Source organism: Prinia subflava, chromosome 13 (assembly GCF_021018805.1).
Source record: "Prinia subflava isolate CZ2003 ecotype Zambia chromosome 13, Cam_Psub_1.2, whole genome shotgun sequence".
Taxonomy (NCBI): Eukaryota; Metazoa; Chordata; class Aves; order Passeriformes; family Cisticolidae; genus Prinia; species Prinia subflava.
Genome location: NC_086259.1, coordinates 13326825 through 13352561, shown reverse-complemented (window position 1 = coordinate 13352561; position 25737 = coordinate 13326825). Strand labels below are relative to the sequence as shown.

At 41.2% G+C, this 25737-nt stretch overlaps 1 protein-coding gene across 3 annotated transcripts in view; it reads right to left on the bottom strand.

The window, feature by feature from the left end:
• NUP93 (nucleoporin 93) overlaps nt 1–25737 on the bottom strand; it is a 77502-nt gene that overhangs the window by 9208 nt on the left and 42557 nt on the right. For all 3 annotated transcript variants that reach the window (XM_063410833.1, XM_063410834.1, XM_063410832.1), the window contains exons 4-16: nt 21275–21337; nt 19429–19557; nt 12969–13043; nt 10771–10860; nt 9289–9428; nt 7155–7287; nt 6026–6183; nt 4358–4523; nt 3481–3574; nt 2188–2379; nt 1835–1961; nt 1664–1736; nt 1291–1335 (exon numbers count right to left, since the gene is read on the bottom strand). In XM_063410833.1, the coding sequence (XP_063266903.1) occupies nt 1291–1335; nt 1664–1736; nt 1835–1961; nt 2188–2379; nt 3481–3574; nt 4358–4523; nt 6026–6183; nt 7155–7287; nt 9289–9428; nt 10771–10860; nt 12969–13043; nt 19429–19557; nt 21275–21337 (1485 nt within the window). The remainder of the gene's footprint in view (nt 1–1290; nt 1336–1663; nt 1737–1834; nt 1962–2187; nt 2380–3480; nt 3575–4357; nt 4524–6025; nt 6184–7154; nt 7288–9288; nt 9429–10770; nt 10861–12968; nt 13044–19428; nt 19558–21274; nt 21338–25737) is intronic.

Sequence of the window (25737 nt, the reverse complement as noted above, 5' to 3'; positions counted from 1 at the left end):
GGGACTCTCTCCTAAATGGAGTCAGCACTGAGACATCCTTGGTTTCTAATTCATTCAAAATGACCCAGATAAAATAACTCAGAGTTTGAGCTGTTAACTGCTGATGACACAGAGAAGAAAACACAAAAGACTTCAGCACAGAGCATTCCAGGGGCTCCAAGGATGCAGTTTGTTTATACTGGCATGACAGGTTGAAAGTGAAATCTCACATAGATAAATGAAAAGGGCAACAGGAATTTTAAAACAAATAATAAACATGTAGAATAAAAGTGATTAAAGAGTCAAGAATATCTGGAAATTACTGTAGTTGAGGATACAAAAACAAGACTATCTCATCTAGAAGATTTTAAACTTAAAATTGTTGGTTTCACACCAAAGAAAGTGCAAAACAACAAAACATTTGTAAAGATTATCAAGTTACCTTGCTCTCTTGTATAGAATCCCACTGCTTTTGAAATGACAAAATAGAGACATCTAAAAGACATTCCTGCCAGAAATAACTTTCCTCCCCTATTTTTGACAGCAGTATGAGCCCTAATCTTAAAATGAGGATACAAATGATTCTGTAGTCTGCTTTACACAGAAATCTTCAAAAGTTGTCACAGCAAACAGAAAAACTTCATTGATGATCTAAAATTTTCATCATTTGCATGCACTCTCCTGTTTCCAGGTGAAATCCTATGGTTTCCTTTACCTTCTGGCTGTGTAATCTTACATTTTGGTATTAGGAAACATCTTTTACATTGGAAATAAGATCCATCACATCTAAAAATGGCTGAACTTTGATCCAGCACTTACTCTCACCTATAGAAGGTCAGATCAACTGTGGCTATGCTTGTGGTGTGTCAGCCCTTGCTCCTTTGATTACAAGGATTTTTGAAGGACTGCAGTACATTTCTTCTGTGGGGCAAATGAGGTTGTCATAAATCATTTTCACATGTACACCTCAGTTAACAGAACACTCTCACACACCCACCTAAACTAAATTCCATTTCCTACTGGAAAGATGAAATTCTGACCTCACCAAAGTTCCCTGATGCCATTTGCTTCTTCAGTTACACCAGCTATCTAGAGGAGCATAGTTTGCTCTGCAGTTCCTGACTTGCCTTTTGTAAGGGCAGATCCCAGAGTATTCTATAAAAGGATCTCATACTGGGAGAACTTGAATGTATTCAAACACAGTAATAATTTAGCTAGTGAAAAACAAAGAGAAGCAAAACTGCCTTGTAACTACTTTGAAAATTATACATAAGTCATACTTTTAATGTAAAATATAAATTGTGAACTCACCTTCCTACTACCATCCTTTTCCAGCTTTCCAAGAATCATATCAAACTATATCCACATAGATGTAAAGTAAGAAGAAAAAGGAAACAAAAATAGAGAGATTAATTGCACATATATCATAACATATTTAGGAGTAAAAGATACAGTCACGGAATGAAAAACAGTGACCAATGTCAAAAATATTTGTAACTAAATAACACACAAAAATACATGATTAAATGTTTTAAACATAAGGCCTTTGCAAGACCTTCTGTCATCTGGGTCTGCATGAGGCAGAAAGAGTTAAGCAACTCTAAGACTGTCCTGACTAACAAAAATTTTAATGAAGAAATGAATTTCAGTTTAACTGAGGAAAGAAAATCATGGCCAAACGCACCTCTCTGCTTTCAATTACTATTTCACTAACGCAACGCAAGAACATATTCTCTCCTTGGCTGTCCTTCTCGTTCCTGTAAAAGAAAGAGAGGGAGGAAGGTACTGCTGTTTCTGAGAACTTTCCAGATAATAATGAAGCAGTAATAACCTAAAGACATCTATTAGCTCCTACCTGAGAAAGTAAAAGTACTGCAGAGCTTCCCTTGGATCTGTTGATTCAAACTTACGGGTGTAAAGCATCAAAAGGCGCACAAAATTTAAACGTCTGACACCAGGGGGGTCACCAGCTTCATGGCTTACTGCAATGTCAGAAACAGCACTGTCAGAGAATCTAACGCCAGGAAAATACTGATCTCAACTCAAATCAGTCAGAACCATGATCCAGAGCTCTAATGCAACTAAAACAATTAACTTTCATGATATTGCTCTGATAAATCTTCAATCAATCACATAGACCTGCAGTTTCTAGAGGGTACTCTGAGGGCTAAGAAAATACAGCTTTACTGTGAAGTAAATAGGACTTACATAGCTGTGCACTCTGCCCAGATGCTTTCAGGAGCAATTTTAACTCAAACAGGACCAAAGCCACATGAACAGCGTGACAGCGCAAGCGCTCTGTCCGGAACAGAAACGCAATTGCAGCTTCAAACTGTGCTGTCAAGAACAACACTTGGAAGTAGAGGAAAGGTGGCTGGTTCACTGCAAAATGTGATTCACCTGAAAAAAACCACACAACACATGTAGCACTTTCACATCATTTTCATGATTTTGCAATCAGAGATGACTGACAGTGGATGCTTCTTGTCACAGTGCATCATTACTGTTTATTAGGTGCCAGCCAAAATAAACACAGCACACAAAACTGAATTCCTAACCACACATCAGTGGCTCACCTACAACTGTGCCACTGCAGATTTACCATGAAGGGCCACAGCATAAAGACATATTCAAAAAGTGAAGCAGAATAAACAGTTATTCAGAAAATTTCCTTTGTTCTTTACAGACAACAAACCATCAACTCTGATCAACTGTGATAGATTCTCTAAAGACCACAACTTTTTGTCTTCATTTATACTTACACCAAGGGGTACAAATACCGTTAAAAAACCTGGATTCTCCTACTCAGTGACACCAACAGGAGCTTATTATATTTATTTTCCACACATTTTTATCTGAATGATAAAAAATGAGTGATACTACAAATGAGTGATACTACAAACTAGAAGGCTCTGGAGAATCAAATTTGGTATGTTATGGACAGTTCCAAGTGACTTAATTTTGATTGAATGGAATATAATTACAGGAAAATATATTCTGTGGATGTTCTTAAAACCTTCTGATGTGGAAGGAGCTGTGACTTGGGTTCCCAGAAATTTGCTTGAAATACTAATGTAAGGGAAAAGACGAACACCAGATGCATACAGAGGAAAAGCTTGGAAATACATGCCTACATCAGGTAGTGACTGCTTTTCTGTTTTGTATTCCCAAAGCTGGAAGTTCTGATAAAGGACTTTTATGTATTTATGGTGAGAGAGAGCAATCCACAATTACTAGATAAAGGTGAAACAGCAGCAGTGTTATTCACAACAGTGTTATTCCCTGGATTGCTGGGAAAACATGGGACTCATTCATCATGTCTTACTGAAGTCTGCCATGACTCCAGGGGAGCAGGCTGTCCATGGACACCCTGAGGATGCCTGTCACAAGTGGAGAGCTGCAGGGTTTTCGTGCAGTCTGGGGTTTGTGTAGTAACAACTGGAAAGTGTCCCCAGCAGAAAAGCAGAGCCTCAAGCCAGACATCACTCTGTGGTTTCTCACCATAGTCCTCCAGCAGCTGCTTCTGGAACTGTGATAACGTTAGCCGGTCCTGTGGGGAGCTCGTGCCACCATCATCAAAACATACTTGGTTCAGCTAAAAAACACATCCAAAAAACAGAAGCACAGATATTGGCCCTTGCACAAGCAATGTACTTAGAAGACATTCATTCCATCTAAGCCCCTCCCAGAATTTGACCAACTGACTAGAAGCTGCATCTCGTCACAATATCAGCTCCATCCACTGCTGGGAAGCAAAGATCTCTAATGCAGCAGCAGCTGAAATCCATGCAGATATAACCCCAAGCTTCCATCTCTGCCCACGCCAGCAAACTCTGATGCTAAGACTTTGAATGCTCTCAAGCAACATTTTTTGCCACAAATACAATATTAACAAATACATCATTCTACCACCCTTTTTCTGATAAAGGGGAGAAACAGGTAAAAACCAGTATCTACCATGCTCTAACCAAAACTGTAAGGACTACAGAGACACTGACAGTATTGTCTTTGGTCAATTCACACTGACATTTCAGACATCCATCCAGGAAGGAGAATTCAAAAAAATCCGCACTGTACCAAGATAATACTACTTGTAAAAACAGCTGACAAAGATCATTGTCAAAGGAAGAACATGACACTTGCAAAGACAACTGTACCCAAACTAACATCTGAGAGCACAGAGGGTAAAAGAACAGCCCTGGGATTCAGGTTCCCAGCCCTGCATTATCTTCAAGGTCAGGTCATATGCACTACATTGATACAAAACACCAGATTTGGAAGTATGAATGGTAGCAGAGCAGCAGAGAAATGTGGTACCATTTAGACCTGTTCTTACAAAAAGAAGAACCAAACACCACAACCCCAATACCAGACTCACTTTCAGCCAAAGATAATCTTCTGTTTTGTCAGCAACTTCACTCTGGTTGTCTGTAATGTCACAACGGCCAATAATACAATAAACAGCCCTTTTGTAGGGGTCAGTGTTATTTCTCAGAGCCCGTCTGTAATGAAGACGCAGTTTATTTTCCGTGGCAGGAGATAGCCTAAGGAAAAGAAAAGAGTGAAGGAACAGACATGAAACCCATTTTCCCTGTATGAGGAAACCTGGATACAAGTCAGTGTAAACAGGTGCACATCCACAGCAAAGGTATGATGACAGTAAGCACTGGCCAATGTTTCTTGCACTTCCTGTTCATAACTGTAGGTAAAAATTTTGCACACATGAATTTAAACACATAAACAAAGTTATGGAGGATCATATTCAAATGCTCACTGCAGGGAAAGAAACCACATATGACAGTCTCTTTCAGGGTACATTAACACTGGCAGATGAGCTATTGCTGTCTGACTCTGCTATTGCATCATTTCAGAAAAAGAGAGTTCACAACATCTTTGGAAGTCTTTGTGTTAGTAACTAACAAGTGAGTAGGTCATCGTACCATGAGGTCTTTTAGGAGAGACATTTTCATCATTATTAAACACTGTCATAATGTTGTTTGTCACTCTTTTTTTTTTTCCAACCTCTTGCTGAGAATTTTACAGAATTTAATCAATAAAGTGTTCTCCTAGACTAAGGCATTGTTTGTCATATCTGTAGGCAGAGCACTTTTTCACAGTTGTAATAAAACCAAAATAAATCTATTATCTTGTAGATCATAGAAGTGTTTGTAATGAAAACAGTGACAGTACCTTCAACAAGGTTTCTGCAACAACCTTGATGTAATGAGCACTCCTAGATACTCTCTACAAGACAGGTTGATTTATAGAAGAATACCATGACATACCATACTTGGTAAATAGTACTTAGATTTTTATCCTTTCAGTTCATTTTGTTAGCTTGGTTAGTTATTTTTTATTGGTTTGTCTTTTTTTTTTTTTTTTTTTAATTCACTGCAAGTGGAAAGATGGAAAAGAAAGCCTCTGTGGAGTTCAGAGCACACCTTGGAGTGCACTAACTCAACCACTTTGCAACCACATGAGCAGCAGTTTGGCCAATGGCCTCTGTCTAGTGCTGGACAGCAAAAACTGGAAGAGGAGAATAAACACAAGAAAGATGTGAGAGTGAGGCCTCCAAAGGCCTCTAACAAACACTGCTTGCTTTTCCTGTGTAGCATTCTTATGAAAACAGGTATAGTAAGAAGTGTTCCCCAAAGGAAATTCAGCTAAAATAAGCAACAGGGGAAATAAAAAGATACAGGACTCATGACAGCAGATTAAATCTGATCTATTGTATGCCATATCCCACTGTTACACTGAGCTTATCCTTCTGTAAAACAGTAAAGCTACACCACACTGTATTACTTTTGAAATGTAAATTTTTGAATATTTTCAGCAACTCTTTCTCTGTTGAGATTTCTCAACTTCAAAGCCACAAATTAAAATATGCAAACTTCTACATGTAATTTAGGTAGGTAATATAAACATCAGGCAGCCATCACCACCAGAAGAGACCTGAGCTTTTTGTATTTCTACCCAGCCACTGATAATTTCACTACTCCACAGCAATTCCCACCCCTCCCAAAGATCTTTCCTAGTTCCCAATTACCTTCTGTCTTTACTGTGCATGTACTCCTGGAACCAGGTTTTGAACTCTCCCAGCTGGTGCTGTGCCCGTTTCACCACGTGCATGGCTGCAGTCAGATCTCCACAGCGCATGCAGTAGTAAATCAGTGCCCACACAGGATGGCCCTCGACCTCACCATCCTGAAAAGAAAGTACAACATACTTAGTTTTTTCTTAAATGCAACATATTTGAATGGCTTTTCTTTATCCTTTGCCTCTTTCATTATTTCTGCCTTTATACCCACAGTCATATTGGTAAAAAATTCTGTTTGTTACAGAAGCCAGAGGTCATGAGATTTAAGTCCTGGCAAAGCTCTGCACATCTCAGCAGTGAAAGGTGTGATTCTCCTGTGCTTGCCCAGATTTCAATTCTGAGGGAGGTTCTGAAAATCCCAGAATTAGCGTATGATATCCTCCCCACACAGGAGATTGATCTGGATTAGGCAGCTGAGGTATTAAGAACATTTTCACTGAAATAGAAAGATATCAAACTAATCACTGATCTCAGCAGGTAAGAGACAGCTGGTCTTAGCTGTGTGCTCTCCAATGTTATAATTTATTATTTCTTCATTTAACTTTTCAACCCAGACTGCCTATCTGATAATTTTGTAGATGCACAGCTATGCACTTTTTACTACATGCAAGTAGGAAGGGTTTTATTCAGACTCCTAAATAAAAGGCCCAGGCTACAGTTCAGATGAATTCATTACACATTTGGTGATGGTTTCATCATCTTACAATAAATGTGAAAAAAGAGAAAAAGCAAAACGTGGAGATTAAGTTGCTGCTTTTTTGAACCATCATAATGCATTTTAATTCTTGCTTGTTGATTTTTAAGATGACGACCAGAAGACACCATAATTTCTGGAATTAGAACTCAAGCTACTGAGCACCCACCATGCTCTGGGACTAGGTCTGAACTCAAGAGTGATTTTGTCTGCCATCTCCTGTTTTCCTAGTGAAAAATTCTAGAGAAGTAGTAAGAGCCTGCTGCCCTAAAAGCAGCTTGAACAACAGAAAAGTCACCAGAGGCTGCACTGGTGTCCCCTCTCTACAGGGTGAACAGATTAGTGCTGTTATTTTAGCTCAGTGCCTGACAGTGCTGGCCATACCTGCAGGCCTGGGACCGAGGCCGGGAGTTTGATGTTCAAGAAGCTGCGGACCAGTTGGTAGGTGCCTGGGACTCCACCCAGCTGAGCCTGGTGCAAGTTTCCAAAGACTGTCACAAAAGTGTAATTTTTGTAACTGAAAAACAACACAAGCAAAACAAACACGAACAGACTGAGACACACCTGCCACAAAAACATCCACTGCCTTTCAGATCTGACAGAATTAACAATTTAAAGCAAATAAACTTGGTGTTCAAACATTATCATTACAACAACGTTTAGAGAATGTGGTGGACTGGCCAGGTTCAACTCTCACATATGAAGTTCCTCTTATTAGATTCTCGTTGTACAAAGTTAAGCTCAAAAAAGCCTTTCCACCTTAATACTTTAACTCTCAATCCTATCATGAAAGAACAGTTAAATACCACAGATGTGTTGGTCTCTCCTTTCTGCCCTATGGAAAAATATCAGCCTTAGGAATAAGGACTTACCAGAAGGAAATCCCAGAGAAAAACAGAATTTAGAGAAATATAACTGGTAAAGGCAGCTTTAAGAAAATGTTTTAAAATGACCCATCAAAGCATTTAATCAAGGCAGATCAATTTGACAAATACTCATGCTTAGAAGCAGGAGTCTCAAAAATTTGTACACTGAAGAAAGACCTAAGTAAAGCAGCATCAATAAACGATGTTAAGTTCTTTTTCTTTCTCTGCAGCATCTTAGACTTGTGCACCATCAGAAATCTGAAAGACTACATAAGCAGGTATAAGAGTATCTTGATAATTAGAATTATGGCTGAGGCAAGTGCATGCTCCTCAGGGCTTAAGATCACAGTTGTTTCAAAGGAACCAATGTATGAACAGCTGTGAGTGGCACTACATCTCTTCCATATATGAGTGAGGGGCTGGTGAGGCATGGAAACACTAGTATTAGCCAAGTCCCACCAGGGAAGAAAACCTATGAAGCAAAGCACAGTGTTTGGGCAAGGTGTTAATTAAAAAAAAACCAACAAAAACCAAGCCTGAGAGGCCTTATCTCCACAGCTGGGAGCATTGGGGAAGTACTACATGTAAGTAACTCCTAACTTCAGTTAGCAGTTAATGGCACTGTGAAAATTTAGCAAGTTGGATATGTGGCAAAGCAGGTTAAGAGTCACTGGCTCATGGCACTCTGCTGAGACTGAGGAACCAGGAACAGAAGATCCTTCTGACGTGTCAGCTCCTCTGCACAGGCAGCAGCCGCCACCATCCCTGGGTGACACAGAGTGCTGATGGGGTGTGACAACCAACTGTCAGGGCCAGGAAGAGGCTGTGCCAGGAGGTGGAAGCATCTCTTCCCACAGTGCTGTGTCAGAGTGCAGTGCTCTCCATGCCTGATGCAATCTATCCCTAACAAATGCCCACATACCACCCTGCAGTTATTGCTTGCATGGGCTGGAAGAGCCTGCTGGTATCACATTGCAGCCACTAGAAAAGAGACACTGCAATATCCATCCACACGTGCAGTGAACGGGCATTTGGCTTTGGGCAGCTGCACAGCCTGCAGTTCTCTGAGAATTCTACTGGTCAAGGAGCTTAGGTCCCCATGCTACCTGCTAACACACACAGCAAGCCACTTTCTACAGTCTGAAAATCACTGCTACATGTCTCAACTTCAGCTTCTTCACATTTTCCTAAAACTTTTCAGTGTAGAAATGGCAGGATCAGAACTTGACTCACTGCACCAGGTTTGCCCCCATGCTGTCCTCACGGCTGCTGACAGCAGCCAGCAATGAGAAATGGAAGCATGCAGAAAAGAGGATATTCTTTTGCAGAAGAGAAATAGATCATTTTCCTCAAGTGCAACACCTTCACATATCACCATACATATATAAAATATTTATAAGCAACACAGAAGAAAGAATAAAAGTCTTTGTATCTTCTAAACAACTTCCCCACGGATTGAAGGCCTTTTAAACTAGAACACTGTTAAACTAGAACAGTTTTTTTATTTCAGTGGCTGCTCTAAGCCCTGCACAGGCAGGCAAAAGACATGTCTGTGGCAGCACGATGTAGCTGACTCTTTAAGGGCACTACAAAGTCATTCTAGCTTATTATTATGGAACTCTACTGATCTGTACTCAGGGCAGCTGTCTGACCTTTCCTCCAGGTAGTGCAGGGCGTGCCTCACAAACTCCATGCGCACCTCCATGTTGGTGCGGACCTTGAGGGCGTCGCTGGCAGGAACCAGGGTGACGTCGGTCATCTGCTTCACCATGGCCCACATCTCAGAGATGTTCTATGAAAGAGTTGTTCCACGCCTCAGAGATTAGTACAGAGATGAACAAGTAACACTGTTTCGAGCTACATTGTGTTTTGAGGCTTAAGAAAAGCGTAAGAACACAAGAGTAATTCAAATGTCAAATTAGGTTTGTAATGGAGATATTGGACACAGTCATGAAGGTAAACTGCTTCTGGTCCCAATGAATTTGCATTTCACAGGCTTTTTTGCATTGCTCTTGTGCAAGAAGAGGGCTATTAATGTTGTACCTGCAATTGTTCCCAAAAATTGACAACTATTTCCAAAACTAGGCTTGGTACTTGGTACTCAGTCTCTTGCTCATTTCTAGTTCACACTTCCCACTCAATATTCCACAGCATCATCAGCTTTCCATGTAAGCAATGGCTCTGGCTGATGTTGGAAAGCTGTGCGATCAGCTGTGATAAGAAGCATCAAAAGGACACTGATCACTTGGACAAAGGCTCAGCTATAAATAAAGGTTGAAAACCATCCAGATCTTATTCACAAGGACAAGATCGTATCATTGTTAACAGGACTAGGGTGTCCCTGCTGAAATGGCAAAACACTGAGAACTAACAGCACTGCTCACTTGGGCAAGGGCAGTGCTTTGATCTTGGTGCTTCAAAGCCATCCAAGAACACTGAAACTCCCCTTGCTGTTCCTTGCAAAACAGAGCTGTTCAGAGTGAAGATGCACATCTGTAATTCAGATCCAACTGAAAGGTTTGCCCCTCAGTTTCTGAGCAGCTTTTTGCTCTCTCCATTTGCACAGTATTTTAATAGCTTGACCCTGCTGCAGTATTCTCCTCCAGGCATTTCTCTAAGGTTTATGCATTTGTTTTCTTTTTTGGAGTGGATCAAGGCAACACAATTAAAGGAATAGAAAAAAAGAAAGTAGGCAAATCATTGATTTAAATTCAGTCCTGGGGGTTTTATGCTTTGCTAGGAGAGCCTATTTCAGCTCTAGCAGAGTCTGACTGAAGACCCTTTACCCCCAATAAATACCTTCAAAGAACATTAAGAGACCACATTTTGTAAACCAAACACAACAGAATCTATTTAAAATTAAAAGCAATTTTTCCCTCAACAGCTTATCACTTATGATGGGACACCAGGTTTGTTCCTTCCTCGCTTTGTTAAGAAATTTTCACCATGAGCAACTTCATCGCAGGTGGGCCCTGCTGTACTGGACAAAATTCTGGTATTGCCTCTGTGTTTTCTGTGGAGCCATGCAATTTTTTTGGCAATATCAGTATTTTTCCCCCCAGTGTCAGCAGGCTGTTAATCACAGCCTGAAAACAGCTTAAATACATTTCCTTATGTTACCTTACTGGCAGTACCTTATCATCCAGGCCTGCAGTAGCAGCACAAAGGTCCACCAGGTTAGGCTGCAGATGTCCATTCACTATCTTCTCATTATAAATATAAATCTAAAACATAATTAAAGTAAGCATGTTTAACAATATACATTATGCTCCGTTCCATCCCCAGCCATGGCAGCAAAATCTAAATCAGGCTTCAAAACCAGTGTTCCCAGCAAGTCCCTCTCCTTCTCTCACTTCCAACCCAATGCTACAGGAACAGGCATTGGGCATCACCCAGGGCTGCACACCACCTCAAAGCCCCAGGCCTGCCCCAAGGCTGGCAGCAGCCCAGCTGTTCTGGGGTTTTGCATGGCAGAGCACTGTGCTGAATGCCCTGTTACACTAATTGCAGCTAATTGCTGGAGGACAAAGATTCAGAAGTGACCTGACAAATGGATGGCTGTGATATTCCCATGGCAGCCTCCTACCTGCTGATGTGAAAGGAACAGGATTTTGCTGGTTTGTGGCAGTATTCAGGGAAATCTGAGACTGGGAAATGAACAGAAATCTGACCCTTCAGAGCCTGCCCTTAAATATGTACACACACCTCCCTGTTTTAACTCTTCATCTTAACTGAGCTTCATCTACTATTGTTTATTCTACTCTCAGTCCAAAGACCTTCCTCTATGTCTCAAAACTGGAAAGTTAGTGCCATTGCACTTTAACTCCATTTGGCATGCAGCACTACTACAACACGCCCAGGGTGCAGACAAGATGTAGAGCTCAGAACTGCAAACAGAATGCAGCATCAGTGAAATTGTGTCTGTGGATGTCACCGTGTTCCTGTGTGACAGTTTGAACTATCCACAAAGAACAATCAATCACTTCAGTGTAATTAAAACACATTTCACGGCTGCTGATAAACGGAAGCAGCATGGATCTCCAGCCCTCCTGCCTGACCTCCAGGTCTCCCAGCTCCCCACTGAAGCCACAGGAGCCCCACACAGACTGCTGACACTGGGTTATTCCTGAACTGCAGCAGGCTGACACAAGCACAGCTCAGCCAGGCCAGCTCCTCTGGAGCCCTTGCTGGGAGCACGCAGTGACTGCCCCAAGTGTTTTGGTAGCAGAAGCCTGGCCACAAACACATTTCCAGGGCACACTGCAGCAGTCTGTGCATAGCCCATGACCCTGACAAGGGCCCACTGGCCACGGTGACTCCACAGCTACCCCAGAGCCAGGACTGTTAGAGAGCCTGGGCTTCCTATACTCAAAAAACAGCATGGAATAACACTGATGGCTCCAAAGCACAGACAATTATGCATTGAAGAATCCCTTTACTGTGGGTATATTACAGTAGATATGAACTAAATTAACAAACTATTAACAGCCACTAAATCAAATGTACGCTTTACCAGCACAACCATGAACCTTTTGCTATTAGTCTCTTCCCAGTTACCATAACTGAATGCAGATGCAGGAAAACAGATGCACAAGCTGCTCTCTGCCTCAGCACAGACTGAGCCAAAGCACACAATAGCAGTAATTGTGTGCAAATTAGGCAACACTTTGTCTACGTCTCTTCACATATTCCATTTCGAAAAATCAAGTCCTTCTCTTTCATTTTGTTCTCAACAGTGCTAGTAAACAGATAATCTCAAATAACAACAGTAACAAATCGGTTATGTAAAGGTTTATCAGTTTTCCCTGAAGATTTCCAGAGGGAGTCTAATGCTACCAGGCATATTAATTCATAGCTGATGTACTAATGCTTCTCATAAGCAATGGCATTAAAATAGGATAGAATTCAACCAACATCAGGATTAACACTTTAGCGTATTTTTTCCTACACACATACACGAGAAAAATGATCTTCCACATATGAAAATGAAGGGAATATAAAGCCTTCATTTGTAAACAAGTATGCATTGACATAAATCCTAAAAAATGCTTTTGAACGTAATTTCAGTTTACTTTACAGGCACAGATGTTTTCTACAGTCATATATGATGCTCAGAATCTCTTTTTGACAAATAATATCCTACAGCAAACAGATGAGTATGCTTCCAAAAACATCAAGATTTACGTGTTTGTCAATAGCATTTTATCTCTAGGCAGACATTTTCATGTTTTACCTACCATATCTTCTTTTATACTAAGCTCCAATCTTTATTTTCCCTGTCTCTCTCCATGCAGAATACAGCGTTTAATGAAGTTTTTTCACTTCCACTCACCTGACGAGCATATGCCATCTCCACACTGTCCAAAGAGCTGCGACCTGGAGGACCCACCTCACCAACATAGCTGGGCTGTTTAACACAAGCATATAGGAAGGTAGGAAGTACAGAATTACCACAGTGAATTTTACCAGTACATCTGCTCCTAAACAACAACACCAAAACTGTGTTCCTGACAGAACTAAGAACAGGATTTTGAACCATTTACAGAGAAAAATGAGGTCTCACCGCAACACTCCATTATCTTCCCAATATAGCTTAAACTTTCTAAAGTGACAGAAAGCCTCCTTATTCAGTCCACAAACCAACCATTATCTCTCTGGAATTAGGACATCAGTGTCTCTTGGTAGCACCTTGTAATTTTAATTCTTTGCTTTTGTTTCTTGAAAGTTTGCTTCTTGTCAGTGTTTTGCTGTGAGGCATCTACTCTGAACCTCCATCACAGCAAGGACATAGAATTCAATGGATGACCTCAAACAGATCCAGTCTGGCAAATCTGACACTCCCATTTTGTCCCAGTACCATGATACAGACATAAAACTGGACTGCTGCATTCAATTGTGTGCCAGAAAGTGCCCCACTGCTGGTCTGCTGCAAGAGGAAGTATGCTGGCAATATCCTGACCTGAAAAAAATAGTCTTTTTAGCCACAGAAACTATGCCAAGATTGAGATATTTTGAGTGTAAAGCAGAGAGAGGATGCCAATGGAATCATGGCATACAAAATTCATACTCTTATAAAACTCATAATACAATACCCTAATAGTATAATGCTGCATAAAGTGATTTTAAGTATTCAATACAAGGCACAGGTATGTTCTCAGTATAGCCACTACTGAAAAAAGATATTCAATACTCTGGAGGAAAGAATACCCCTAACAATGCTCTCTGCTGTTTTCCTGTTTTCTAGAAGAATGTAATTCATTTCAGCATCAGCACTGCAAGTCTTGAGTTTGAAAAATAAAGTACAATCACTTTAAAGACAGATCCCTTTGAGGTAAACAGTCCTTTAATATCAGCTGCTTCAGAAGCCATGCTTGGTCTGAAGATCAAAGCAAGACAAGCTCAGTACAGAAGCATAATATTTATTATGAAGCCAACTGACATAGCTGGGGCAAGCAAAAAGAATAGACAAGCTTTCAGCAAAGCAAGATTTTCAGGCTTGTTACCATATAACTCAAGGCCATGGATATTAATCTAAACTGGAATCAGTAATTTTTTCCGAGAAAGGGCAGGTACATCTGCAGAGTTTAAAAATTAAGCTTTTTACCATCAAAGTCAGTTACAACTGGCTGCACATCCTCATTAGCTGTTACAGTGCAGCTAAGCAATACTGTCAAACAGCTCTACTGCTTCTTACTCTGGTTACCCAGAATGTCAGTACTTTACAGTGCAGACAGGATCACCTCCAAGGATTGTTTAAGGATCTGCTCTAGTATTGCCTGGAAGAGTTCATTTAAATGTGACCAACTTGCTGCCTGTACAAACAACATAAAGCCCAAATGTAACAGGAAAATCACTGTTTTCACTTCCAGTTTAATCAGCTTTAGAGTTCAGCTTTGCTGACACCTGTCAGACTGCAGCATGGCAGCAGCAATGTTCCTGCCATGACCTGGCTTGTGGGGATTTCAGGAAGAGATCCAGAAATGGATAGCTTTCCTCCAGATGGTGCCATCATTCAGTTTCTTGTTTCAAATGAGGATGAAATACTGGCAGAGTCTTCAAAAGAATATCACTGTTTTTGGGAACTGTATCTCAACTTCAAAATGCAATAATACAAACATATGAACTCCCAGACATGTTACTGATCAGTTTTGCACTGAGCACTCTCTCAGTCATTCCCAAATTAATTTTATTTTATTTTGGTATCAGTTTAACCTGGAACATCTACTGTGTAAGATCTCTCTTACACTCATGAGCATGTGTCCTTACAAAGACAACTGCTACTCACTGCCCCAGTCCAGGAGTTTTGATCAGTAAGGCGTCCTCTAGTTAAAATGTAAAAACTAAAAAAAGTTACACAATTGCAATGGCCAAGAAACTGTTGTGCATTGGCTAGGAATTTATACATGAAGACAAGGGCACTGACCTCTATCAAGAAATTATAAAAGCTTTGTGATATCTGTGGTTACAGCTTTCTGCACAGCATACAACAGTTGATTATGCAACAAAAAATACTCAGCAGTGTTTGTCCTTAACATAATGAAATACAAATGAATTAAGGTACCAAGGATGAATCTGGACAATCCTTTTAAATGGCTGAAATTAGTTTATTACTGCATTAATTTCTCACTAATAATGCTATTTAAATAATGTTTAACCTGATTACAAAATCAGGCAGGTGCATTTAGACCTTAGGCTCCATAAAAATGCTGTACAAAAAACCCAAAAGCAATTTCACTTTTCCTTCCTGCAACTGAACTTACGCTAAAAATATTCTTCACAGTCCCTCTTAGTGGGTAGGGATATTCAGAAGCATCTGCATTTTTCTTTCAGTGCCAAAGCATCTGACACAAATTCCTTTAAACCCACCTAAAACCCGACAAATTCTTTGTTCTAAAGAACAAAGAAGCTGTTAAAGCAGGTTTCCTGGGAAACAGACATGATGGCAGAAATAGCGCTTTGCAGCCCTTCCCTGTGCCGAGCCAGATAAAATGCAGAGTTATTTAAAGTAATGCTAAATTATGGACGCTGTCATTAATTACCGATGAGGTTTCATCTCCTAAAGCAAGGGAAGACCAGTACATGGTGACTTAGTGTCACTTCTCAGCCAGTCCCAAGCACCAGACATGCAGGGATCGGGGCTTTGTTTTGTGAATCTGTTCCTTCTCCTGCTTTGTGGCACCAAAGAGCACCCACGTGGCAGCCACTCCAGAGAGTGGTGTGTGACTGCCACGTTCAAACCAGTTCAGGTGAGAATCTGAATTCAAAACTGCATGCCTGAAATGAAGAAATATCTGCTCTAGGCTTGGGTTTTCCTTTTCTTTTTCCATTTTTAGTTTTACTCTAACCGTCATGCTTTAAGCAACACTTCTTAACTATCTGCCACAGCTGAGAACTGCCACACTGAAATTAAATTTTTTAAATTCTACTGACTTGGCACTTCAGAGGAAAAAAACCCCATTTCTCCCATCTCATGTGTGCATTCTGGCTTCACCTTTGAATTATTAAACAACAAGAAAGCACTAGCTCACTGAACTATGTCATGGCTGTGCTAAAAGGAAAGTTCAAAAGGAAAACTAAAGCAGTGAGTCAGCATGGGGAAGGCCACTTCCACTGCTCCCCCTGAACTGCAGAAATGGATTGGGCAGGCAATTCTTCCCAAGAAGAGACATCCCCTACAAACTAATGGGGGCAAATTGGGGAGCAGGGTGGATATCCTCTGCTGGCAAGTCAGAACTTACCAAGTTTCACGCAAGAAAAAGATAATGAAAGATGTGTTCAAAACAGCAGCTAGGAGAATATGAGAAGAATCGTGTTTCAGGTGAGGTTTTGAAGTTTAACTGACGCAGCAAAAGAAAAAGCAGAAAAGTGGGGAATGCACAAAGGACTGCAGAAGTGTAAGTGCACACACAAAAACCTTGCTGTATCTCTAGTCTGATATTGCTTAAATGGCTTGTGCTGTTTTTCTCAACCATCTTTGCTTTTCCTTGCCCTGAATTTTGGTCTTCCAAAACATTATTCAAAACTGTAGTATTTATTCTGAATATTATCCATTTCTCAAAGCTGCAACTTAGCTGCACTGCCATCACATTTTTATCTTTTAAATTCACTTAGCCAAACGATGCTGCTTTTCAAAGGAGTCTTCCTTCATTTGCACTCAGCCAAGCATTCAGCCTCACTTGCACACCAAACCCCGTGCATGTGAAGATGCATTATTCATCACCCTCATATGCATATGCACATTCCTCAGCAGAAGTCTGGGCAGACATTTTGTCAGCACTCCAAATGGCTTGGCCAGTAGATGCAGTGAATATCTAGGCAGGAGACCAAGCTGGAGAAACACCATCAAAATACACTGTGGTGGAGTGGAAAGCATCTTGCAGTGCTGGGGATTTAAGGGGTATGAAGACATGATACAGAAGGGCAGAACAGAAACCAAGAGGTGCCAGTGTCTCTGTATCACTGCAGGAGTGTGCTGCTTGACAGCAGGAGTGGAAGAGCTTATGGCAAGGGTGGAAGAAAGAAAAACCTGGAATAAGGAAAAACTTGGAAAAGGACAAAGGAAATGCCTTGGCACCTCATGGCACAAACACTTTCAGACCATAGGTGTTTGATACCTTGAAGACAAAACTCAGGTTTTCATCCCTTTCCAGACCCACAAGAAGCAGCTTTTTATCAGCTCTGGTTTTCCCTGACAAGAAGGTGGCCAGGCTAGAGGACAAGGGGGAACAGAAAACCTTAAAGTCTTGCACTAGGTTCTTTGAATCATGAGCTTTGCTTGTTAATTGGTCTTATTTCCATGAATAATGTGTTGGTATTTCACTCCGCCCAAATTAGCTTGCCCAGAGCTTGAGAATTGGCTCGGAGGCAGACCGGCCCCCTGCTGCGTTTGGATCTGTGCCTTTTCAGCTGATTCTCCATCTCCAGAGGGTATCAATTAAACCTCTACTATATTCTACAGGCTGTGTCTGTTTGTGTCACATACACACAAAAAACTTATTTGACTGGAACAAGGCTTTAGAAGAACAACCTGCTGTGGGGAGGTTAGATAACAGGCTTTTAACACAGCAGATGCACTTCAAACCTCTCAGACCTTTGACTTCTTGAGGCTAAGACTAGAATATATCAAGGATTTTAAATGCTCTTGAAATGACATACTGCTACTATGAAAGCTTTGAAACAGAGAGTGGAGTATTACTGAGTGATAGTGTACATTGAATCTTTAAACTCATTCACGAAAATCATTAGGAGCTGAGTTTTCTCCCCTCCTCCCTCACACCAATTTGATGCTTGGCCTCTCAAGTGCAATGGACTGGGGGTAGCATCCATTTCACAATGAAACACCAGAATAGGGTTTTTACCTGTTCAGAGGGGGTTATTAAATTACTTCTGCCAGCAGTTAACATCCACACTCCAAAAGGAAAACCAGTAACTAGCACATAAATCAAAGATGTTAGAAGCTATCAGTGCAACTGCCAAGTCTTCATATTCATATCCTAAAATAATGGGATAGCTGTTCCTAGTTTTAAATTAATTCAGTCTGCATTATTTAGCATTTCTATTGTTGGAAAGCTGGACAACCTTTGAGAAGTCCCAGTATCAGTAAAATATTTTCTGGGGAAGACAGCCTCTATAAAAAGAGGTATGCTAACTGGGATTAACCTATATTGAAAAGAACAGTAATCAGAAAGGGACATTTCATTAACAATTTTAATTATTTCCAAATCCCTATACAGGTCATACCCCATTAGCACCAAGGGCTTTTTTTTTTTTAGTATACTTGCAGGTCATCCCAATGAACAAGAATTCATTTGCATGGGTGGAGAATGTGGCTATAAAAATGCGTCTCTTTTTCGGCCTGAAAGCACAGCAACTTGCATCCCCCCATTCCCTATCCTCTCTCCTCTCAAGGTGAGCATTTTCATGGAGCACAGAGCAGCAGCTGTGATGTAACTCAGTGCTCCAGGGATCACAGCTGCTGTCTGATGCTTTCAGCTCAGGTGCTGAGCTTCCAACGCTCTGCATGTAACTCTGCTTTGCTGTACTCATTTAACTGGAACACTTTTTTGAAGAGAATAAATTGTAAAGGTTTAAATTGTAACAGAAGGAATGTTTTAAGATGATAGTCAATATCTCTTTTGTTAAACATGGGGTCAGTCTTGTCCAAAGGGTTTGGTCACTGCTGGATTAACCTGAACACTAGAGGTCTGAGCAGCACAAAATTCTAATCTGCTCTGCATGAGACAGCAAGATAAAAAGGAAAGCTTTTTTTTTTGTGTTTATTCATTTGGTTTTGCCAAAAAACCTGAGAGACTTCATCAGCCTCCTAAGAAAAGCCATTAATCCAGGCTAGCACACAGTGATAAGGGGAAGAGAATCTAAGACCTGTGTGTAAGCACAATTGCACCTGAGAACTCCCTGGTGTCACATGCCAAAGGTTTCCTGAAGTCCCCAGTGTGTTTTCTATCCCCTGGGTATATGACCTAGTATGTGTTTGTGACTAAGTTTCAGCCAGCACATAGGTTTCTCAAAACACAGCTTCAGCAATAGCAGCCCCATTGCCTGTACCCATCAGCCAATAAATAAATAGAAACAATCACAAAGGTTTGATATCCTGCCAGACAATGCATTCTTCTAGTCAGAGCCATTCTAGAATTAAACAGGGATTTTATATTTCTCATTTTCACACAGTTGTAGTTGCAGAATATTTCAGAGGTGGTTTCAGCAGTGCTGGAATGCCAGCTGTGTACAGTGCTACGTGTGACTGTGCACAGCATTTAGAAAGACAGAGTTACCTCATTTTCCTGGGTGAAATCAAGAGCATCTTCCCCTGATGCAAGCAGAGAATGAAGAATCCTTTGTTTCACCTGTTCCCATTCAACCAGCATTGATTCTCGGTGATACTCCTCAGCCATGGCAAAGGTCTGTTGGTGAAGAAGAACAAGAGCAAAGGAACATGTAGAAACACCCACCAGCCTAACTCTGCTAATAATAGACAAGCCCAAAAATGAAACAGAAAATAGCAACTGCATAAATCAACCAGGTCAGCCCTCAAGAGCTAATGGTGTGCCGCATATCATTTCAACAGGCCTCCGGCTCAGGTACAAGGGGATTCACAAAGTAGGTGTATGTGGAATTAAGACAACTCTCACATACCCCCAGCTGGTAAAAAAGGGAAACTGTGTCTCTTCCATGGCACGGCAGCACAGGAATCTGAGCAGGCCGAAAATCAGTAGGCTTCCTTCTTTAACTTAGCAGCACACACACAATATCCAGGTTCATCACTGATCTGTGTGGTTTGTTGAGACTTCTCTAATGACCATTAGCTTTTCACCTCCCTGGAGGCTACAAAGGTCTGACTCGCTCCATTCTTAACAAATATGTGTGTTTATTCCCCATAATAATTTTCAGGTCTTTACCAGTGTTTTTTTGCTTTTAAACGGGAAATCAGATAAAATAAAAATCAAAATATTAAGGGAAAATAAACCAGTGTCAAAGAATCAGGAAGTCTCTTTCATCAGGAACATAACTTGGGAAAGCACACAGGAAAATCATATCCCAAGAACAAACAACCTTTACCTTTGAAATGGCTGATGTGCCACATTGTCTTCAGATCCAGTTGGGGAACATATGGGAGGGAATACCTTTTCCCTCAGTAAGGAAAATATTCCCTTATTCTGGCTATAGCATTAGGATAGAAAAGATGCTTCACTACCTTTTCTGTTATTGTTGGGGTGAGCCTAACAGCCTCAGGTATACCAGCACATGAAGTAAGAGAATCTCCACTAATTCTACAGAGAGAATAAGCTATATTGTGTCTTCTTTTCTGTTCACACAGCTCCGTGCTGCAATGTACATAACTAAATATCTTGGTTAGCTAAGTTTTTAATTTCATTGCAGTTCACTGTTAAGATGCTGTCAATTAATGAGCAAAACTTTCCTCAGAAGAAATGAATTTAGAAGAGACAGTGACAGTTTGGCAAATATTTAATTACAGTGCATGCATGCAACTAGAGCTTAAGGTTTGTGTTTCTTTGTTGCATTATAAAATTCACTTTATACTTTCATGGCAGGACATAGGGCTTACCTGTACCTTCATTACAATAATTTCAACGGGGTTTTAAATGTGCTTCAATAGTTACAGCACAATTTTATGTAATTGAAATAATTTAATAATGCTTATTTCTTATCATTTGAAAGAAACACAGTTTCTTTATCAGTTCTAAACCTGATGCCCCCAGTATACATGGAGGGAAACAATCATAACATGAGCACGAGGAAGAATGGAATGACATTTCCAAGACGGAGTTTCAAGACAAACAACAGGAAGCATTTTTCCATGCTGCATAATTCAATTGTGAAAATCACTGTTCCAGAACATGACAGATATCAAAAGCACAAATAGATTCAGAAACAGGATTAGATGAATTTCTTATCAGAAAACAAGTTGCTGCTCACATAATCTTCAAAACAACTATGTATTCAGAGGTGAAGATACAGGAGATGAAGAGGGGAAGGCTAACTCTGTTTTTTTTCCTACAGACTAAGTACTGATCCCTTTCAAGGGAAGAAAACGGGACTCTGCAAACCTCTCCTGGTTTTGTTTTTAGGTAAAAATGATGGTGCTTTCTTCCAACTTACCCTCCTCCTAGACTCTTCAATGGCAGACAGCAATGCATTATCTTTTTCATTCTTCAGGAATCCCTGCAAAAAAGGAGAAACAGAGCTTCAGCCAAAAAAATCAGCCTTGCACTAACATCGGATACATATTGTAGTACTCAGCTCTTTCAGCTCTGAGAAGTGCTCAGAGCTCTCTCTGCAGTCCAGTCCCAAGAAGTTTAAAGGTCACTTTATTTCACTGAAGGTACAGTAAGATGCCCATCCAGAGAAACGTGAAAATGAAAATGCATTAATCCCTTCTTTTAATATGCATTAAATCCTAGTGAAATGTCCTGCTTCTATTCTCTTTTATCTCTGTGTCCCAGCATCTGCTTCCTCTTGCTCTCCCTTTGAGGGAGCTAGGATGAAAGCTGGTAAGAGCGATAAGCCAAGATAAGATTGTTGGACTTGAATATCCTGAAAAAAATATAACAGGCTTTGACTTGGCAGCTTCAGGCAGAAGTGAAGCTCTTGGAGGACCGATACAACTGCGAAAAAGAGCCTTAAAATAGTCAGTTGAGGAAGGATGGAAATAACTAAACAGTCAGAAAGCATACAGAAAGTTTACCATACAGCTTCTCTCCATGAATACAACCAGAGTGCGTAAAAAGGAAGAACTGTATTTTTAATTTTCAGTAGATGAGAAAATCTCAAAGAGGTCAGGTGTGTGTGAACAAACAAATTTAGATGAGCTGTTAGCTCCTTATCCTAAAGATTACTTTTATGACCTATACTAGGAAATAAAAAATAAAGTTTTAATTTTAAACAAGTAGCTGTGGGGTAAACAGCAGTAACACACACAGACAACAATCAGGATTTGTTTATCACATTTTAACATGCATATTTTTATTTTTAATTTTCACTGTTAGATAACCAGTTAAATTAACCAAGTTGATTTGTATGCCCAGACTTCAACTTAATCATTATTCAGGTCATAAAAAAGAAAAAGAAGCTTTTGTATCCCTCTGAAGTAATCAGCTATAAATTATCAACTCTATTAAGTGCTAATATCTTAAAAGTCTGTATACTCACTCCGAAGCTCTAAAACCAAAAGCTGCTAACAAACCGAGAGAGAGGGAACTCAGTGGATCATGCTTTAGGCTTTTACAAAGAGAAAACACAGTTGCAGCAGTGTCCAACTGAATTTGTCAGGAATCAGGATGATTTTGTGCCTTTTAGTCTCCCCATCTTCCTGCAAAGAATTCCTGTGGTGACACACAGAGATTTGGGCTTTTGGAAAAATGTATTTATGGTAGGTCTTAGAAACTGTCCCGCAGCAGTAATACATACAACCACAAGTATCACAGAGTTATACTTAGTTCTGGAAGATGAGGAGCAATTCAAATCTCCCCAGTTTGAAGGAAACTGGCAGGACACTGTCACATAGGTGTGCTGCCTGCTTCCTGCTCCCCAGCACCAGCATGAGAAATAAAGGGCATTGCACCCTCTCCTTCTGAAATAGAACAAGCATTTGAGGTACATGGGACAGGCTGTGACCCCCTTCAGCTTGAAATAAGAAGGTGACCCCTTTCTGTACACCACAGAGAGAACAAGCCACCATCCTCCAAGAGATGTGCAGTGCAGCTCCCCAGAAACAGCCCTTGAATTACACACAGAGGAGAGCGGTCACTGCTACCCAGCCTAGTCTTCAATTCACCAGCCGACAGGTCCTGCTTTATTTTTAGACAATGCCCACAGAGAAATCACAGTTACAACCTGAAAAAAAGGAAGCTAAATCCAGATCCTTGCACACGTCTGGGGACCAACTATTACAGCAGCTGTCACTGAGACAAGGGTTGCCGCAGTCACCTAACTGGGCCAAGACCCAGCCTTGGCTCTGTGCAGGAGAGGGATGGAGACGTGCCTTGTAAGGCTTGTCCCTGTCTGCATGGGTAGAAGGACTTTGGGAGGGCAACGAGTTTTCTGGGTTTTTTTGTTCCCCACCCCAACCTAAAATGCAGAAAAACTACCTGGAATTAAAACAAGCAATGCTTCTAGACCTTCAAAGCACACACAAATACACGAGCAGAAGAGACACACTCGTATCTGATGCTGCAGAGAACAGTGTGTTAGCTGCATTCTAACAACACTGCTAATTTTGCAGGCAAAACCAGCCCACTGTCTCCAAGACGCAGACCTGCAGCTATCTGGATGTGATGGAGGGTGTGAGCTTGCAGAGGTCCTGGATGCCTGGCCCCCTGCTCGCTCTGTGAGCACTGCACTCCTGAAAACCCCAAGAGATACAAGTCCTACCTTTACTGTCCTTGCTCTTCCCCTCTTTTCTTTCAGGGATGTGTGCCCTAGAAATATACACACCAATGATGGCAATCAACGGAGTAATTTAAGATGCGCTTGAACTTCCCTTGATGTCAGTAAATCCAGGCTGAGTACCTTAATGAAATGGCCCAGCTCCCAGAGAGTTCTACTAGGTCCGTTTAAGGGATCACATTACACTGAATGCCAATTAGAGGATGATAATTATCTTTTTCAATCTCAAAAACTACTTCTTTAGCAAAATAAAATCCTCACACATTCCAAATAACATCTGTATTGCCTCACTAAGGAGAAATAAATTTTTAAAAGCTTGCCCTATGTCTTATGCTAAACATCATGACTCTGGCATTGACAATTTGTGCTTCAGTTAATTACAAGCTAATTGTTAAACCTCAGAAGAGGGAGTTTCAGTAACTGATGCTGGAGCTCCTGTTACTGCTTGTGCGAGCTGCTTCTACTTAGTTAGGCTACATAAGAGTTCCTGGGGGTGTCACTCCAGGCTTTGGTGGCCAGAATTGCACTCATTAAGAAAGTGAGGTGTGTCCGGCTGGCTGCGGGATTCCCTGGATTTATCGCATTGCCACCTAGTGGTGCACTACACTTTGATCACCAGACATGATTTCACAGACACACATTAAATGCACGCAAATGCACCTCTGCTGCATGAAAAAGCAGAGCCTCGGAACAAGGACAGATGGAAAGATGGCAGAGATGCACTTTACACTGGAGAATTTTTGTCCTCAGAAATCTCGGGTCACAACTTTAAGGGTTCACGTATCTCTTGAGAGGGCTGAGCTGTGAACAGTGCTGGTTGTGCTCACCAGTTACATCTGCCCTAAAAGCTTTCTGCAATCCCAGAGGCAGGGTTTGACTTTGCCAAGAACGCTGGCAGACTGTAACACGGAGATGGAGGTGCAGTGTTCAGCACGCACGGGGAGTGCACGACCCACAAAGCAGGAGCCGCCCTCTCGGGGGAGATGCTGCTGATTGTACAACGAGTAATGAGACATTGCTTCATATTGAACATCCAAAGAGAAAAGCAGGAGGAGAACAGAGATTATTGTTAGGAGACAAAAGGCTATTTTGCAGAGGCAGATGGCAAAGATAGGAACAGCCAACACGAGCATTGCTATAATCTCAGAGGTGAAAACCTCACCTTGCAGCTCTCCGTGCACAAGCTCTGCCAGTGCAGGGATCCCAGTGTAGCCTGGATTTTGCTTGAAAATGAAAATCTTACGTCCTTGAGGCAGGTTTATGCAAAAAGCTCACAGAGTCTTAATGTCACATCACTCTGCCCTGCTTTAGTGAGTGGCTTTTGATTTTCCTCTCTGTTACTGTCTGACTCCCACACATCCTTCCTGCAATCTAGTTTAGAAGGGAAGCAGCATAACTCTTCTCCATCACCAGCTCTCTGCACCACTCACTGCTGAATGTTTCCCACACACCATTTGTACAATATCCGATGCGATGGTGTTTGCAAAACAGGGACACGGGCAGAGAAATACACCCACTCTCACACCTTCAGGTTCCCGCTTCTCAGTTAGTCCTGCTTACACTTACACGTCTACTGACTCTCAGCATCTTTCCTCTTGGATCTCCTACACCTTGAATTTTAGCCTGATCTCAGAGTCTCCCCTTTTTGCTGAAATCCAGCCTTGCTCTGCCTCACTCGATGGCTGTCTGGAGAAGTGGCCCTGCAGAGGAAGGGCAGGCCAGGACCCCGGCAGCCTGTGCTTGCTCCACTGTTACCTCTCCTCTCAGACAACCTCTGACTGACACAGGCTGGTTTGACAGCAGCCAGCACCTGCCTTGCTGCAGCCTGGATTCCAGCAAAGAGTGTTCCAGTAGCTCATTATCAGTACAAAAGGGCACACGTGCATGCACCAATGGTCTCTTTTCGACAGGAGACTGAAAGTCTCTTCCATTTACTGCAGTAAATGAGGTTAGTAAACTCTCCTGGCTGAGAGAAATCTCTTAATTATTTTCATCAGCCAGCCCATACTTTTAATACTTGATCTTAGTATTCAAGCTGTCAAGAGAAGGTGAATGTTGCCAAGTAATATATTGAGGCCTTGGATGTTGACAGCAATGGGTACTTTTTCACTGGCACAGAAAGAAAGAAGAAAATGAAATGAACAATCTGGGACCATTTCAAGTCCATTGCTCGTTGA